Consider the following 3114-nt stretch of genomic DNA (forward strand, 5'->3'; position numbering starts at 1 on the left):
GAACAAGGTTTGAGCTCGTGTTTTTTAAGCATAAGTTTTGAGCTCATGTTAATTAGATTTCCTCGTGAATTAATGTCAAGGGCAGAAAATTCATTCCGTAGGAATTTCAGAACAAATACATATGACCCAAAAAATGGCAAGTTTATGAGAAAAATGCCAAGAATTGGATTCCTCCAAGATTTGAATGTAATGCAAACAATGCAACTTAAAGAATTCTCAAAAACAGGGATCCTTGAAAAATGATTTATAGCAGGCAAAAGAACCAAATCCACGAATTTTTCAAATATTTGTAAGACCAGTTAGGCAAAATCCCTATGAGATCTTGCCGTTTACTAGTCAGACCCAACTTCGACAATTCTCCTGGTTGAAATGGCCGAAATCTTGTTGAATTCTGGCGCACTTGTGAGCTCCGACCCCATTGCTGAGAATTACCAACAGGCAAGGCGACACCATGCTTTCTTTGCACTGTATTTCGAAGGACCGCGAATCGGGCGGTCCCAAAGCCTTATTTCGCGTGGAACGGTCGATCGACCAAACCACGCTGAAACAAAACGGGAGCCGGAGGGACAGACAGGGTAAGGCGAGCGGCGCGATGGGCCCGAAAAAATCCCCGCCATCACCTCTGGACGAATGGGGATGCCGCGCCCACGTGACCGCGCAGCGCCCACATGCTGACATGTCCCTCTCCTCCCCCTCGCCTATTTCTACCTCCCCGACGGTGTTACTTGTCACGCTCTCCTCAGTTCACTCCCCGCGATCCCGGACGCCATTAGCAACAAGCGCCACAGCTCTCAGGACGCCATTAGCAACAAGGTTTGAGCTCGTGTTTTTTAAGCATAAGTTTTGAGCTCATGTTAATTAGATTTCCTCGTGAATTAATGTCAAAGGCAGAAAATTCATTCCGTAGGAATTTCAGAACAAATACATATGACCCAAAAAATGGCAAGTTTATGAGAAAAATGCCAAGAATTGGATTCCTCCAAGATTTGAATGTAATGCAAACAATGCAACTTAAAGAATTCTCAAAAACAGGGATCCTTGAAAAATGATTTATAGCAGGCAAAAGAACCAAATCCACGAATTTTTCAAATATTTGTAAGACCAGTTAGGCAAAATCCCTATGAGATCTTGCCGTTTACTAGTCAGACCCAACTTCGACAATTCTCCTGGTTGAAATGGCCGAAATCTTGTTGAATTCTGGCGCACTTGTGAGCTCCGACCCCATTGCTGAGAATTACCAACAGGCAAGGCAACACCGTGCTTTCTTTGCACTGTATTTCGAAGGACCGCGTATCGGGCGGTCCCAAAGCCTCATTTCGCGTGGAACGGTCGATCGACCAAACCACGCTGAAACAAATCGGGAGCCGGAGGGACAGAGAGAGTAAGGCGAGCGGCACGATGGGCCCGAAAAAATCCCCGCCATCACCTTTGGACGAATGGGGATGCCGCGCCCACGTGACCGCGCAGCGCCCACATGCTGACATGTCCCTCTCCTCCCCCTCGCCTATTTCTACCTCCCCGACGGTGTTACTTGTCACGCTCTCCTCAGTTCACTCCCCGCGATCCCGGACGCCATTAGCAACAAGCGCCACAGCTCTCAGGAGGCTTCGGCTCCTATCTCAGAGGAAGCTCCACCGTCTCTTCTCTGGTCGCTCTGATCGCGCGAACAAGTTAATTAGGTGTGCTTGCCGATCTGGTCGTGGTGTGCTTGCCGATCGCCATGGCCGACGACTCATCGTCCCCGGCGTCTTACATCCGGCTGGTACGTTCGCGCGGCATAATGATGATCTGGTTGAGAGGCTAGCCGCATGCGCCATTTCCGTTTGCTAATTCAGCCATGTGTTTCATGCAGGTGCAGCATCTGATCGAGAAGTGCATCTGCTACGACATGAACAAGGAGGAGTGCGTGGAGGCGCTGGAGAAGCACGCCAACATCATGCCCGCCGTCACATCCACCGGTAATACGTCCGTCCACTCTCACATTGCTTTGATTGGTAGCTTCGAGTTTGTCATCGATCGCTCCACTGTCTTTCTTGCATTGCATACCTGCATGCATGCAGAGGAAGGGAGATGTTCTTCTCCCTTTCTCTTCTAGATGATCTTATAGCAAGCTAGAAACTGTATTCAGAGATTGTATCTTCAGATACTGGCTAGCTAGCTACCCTTGATCCATCAGCATGTCACTGTTTAGCCAGTAACATACTTATGGATTCAGATGATGTCCTTAATTAATGATTTTCTGTACGTGGGCAACAGTGTGGAAGGAGCTGGAGAAGGAGAACAGGGAGTTCTTCGAGACGTACAAGAAGGACAGAGGCGGTGAGTCGCCGTCGCAGAAGGGCAGTCCTTCAGACCAGGCGTCGACCTCAAGGAGCTCAGACGACAACGACGACTAGAGGCCGGCCGGATCCATGCATATATGCATGGCACTACACAAAACTAAAATATATGAGGGTGTGTGTGTGTAAATAAATCGCAGCTAGCCACGCCACGCCACGCACGTACCCCTGGCTCAGCTCCAGCTGGATGATCCACCGAGCAGACACTCCTTCAGTTGGTTGGTCCAAAATAGAAAAGATTCAGAATCACCAATCCACAGGAGCGTCTGGAATCTTGTATGGATACTAGTAAGCCATGCTGTACACGTGGAGGAGGAGAATGGACGTCCGTCCGGAGGAGACGACGGACGTACGCGGGCGTTGCGGTCTATAATTTGTACCCATCTGTACATACTCCTTACATGTGAGCGGCGACTAGCTTGTTGCTGTCAGAGGAAAGCTGGCCCTGTCTTGTTCCGATTCCGATCTTTGCGGTGGCTTTTTCTACGTATACTCACTCTCTCCACACGGGCTGGACTAGCTGCGCGCGCCCGAGCTGTCTGTCGGCGATCAAATCGAACGAAACACGCGAGAGCGAGCGTCCCCAAATTCCCATCCGTCGGCCCGGCGGAGTTGGACGTCTGCGGCGCTCCGGCGCCCGCGGCGAGCTTCCTGGAACCGTCGCCCGCCCGATCGATCAGCCCGCGACTGGCGCGTACGTAGGCCGGCGCGTACGTACGAGCTGGCGAGCTACTTGCCTACTTGGGCAGGATTATTTCGGCCCTGCGAAGGCGAC

General features: G+C 50.8%; 1 protein-coding gene across 1 annotated transcript; it reads left to right on the top strand.

Annotated features, from left to right (window-relative positions):
* Positions 1-1549: 1549 nt before the first annotated feature.
* Positions 1550-2790, top strand: LOC119272271. The gene is made up of 3 exons (XM_037553789.1): positions 1550-1762; positions 1853-1958; positions 2257-2790. The coding sequence occupies exons 1-3, from the start codon at positions 1721-1723 to the stop codon at positions 2394-2396; spliced, it is 288 nt and encodes a 95-aa protein (XP_037409686.1). The 5' UTR covers positions 1550-1720; the 3' UTR covers positions 2397-2790.
* The last annotated feature ends 324 nt before the right edge of the window (positions 2791-3114 follow it).

The sequence above is a fragment of the Triticum dicoccoides genome, chromosome 3A, assembly GCF_002162155.2.
Source record: "Triticum dicoccoides isolate Atlit2015 ecotype Zavitan chromosome 3A, WEW_v2.0, whole genome shotgun sequence".
Lineage (NCBI taxonomy): Eukaryota > Viridiplantae > Streptophyta > Magnoliopsida > Poales > Poaceae > Triticum > Triticum dicoccoides.

Coding starts and splice junctions, on each gene's coding strand:
- LOC119272271 (XM_037553789.1), top strand. CDS start 1,721: ATGGCCGACGACTCATCGTCCCCGGCGTCTTACATCCGGCTG. Junction 1,763..1,852: donor CGGCGTCTTACATCCGGCTG/GTACGTTCGCGC, acceptor TGTTTCATGCAG/GTGCAGCATCTGATCGAGAA. Junction 1,959..2,256: donor GCCCGCCGTCACATCCACCG/GTAATACGTCCG, acceptor CGTGGGCAACAG/TGTGGAAGGAGCTGGAGAAG.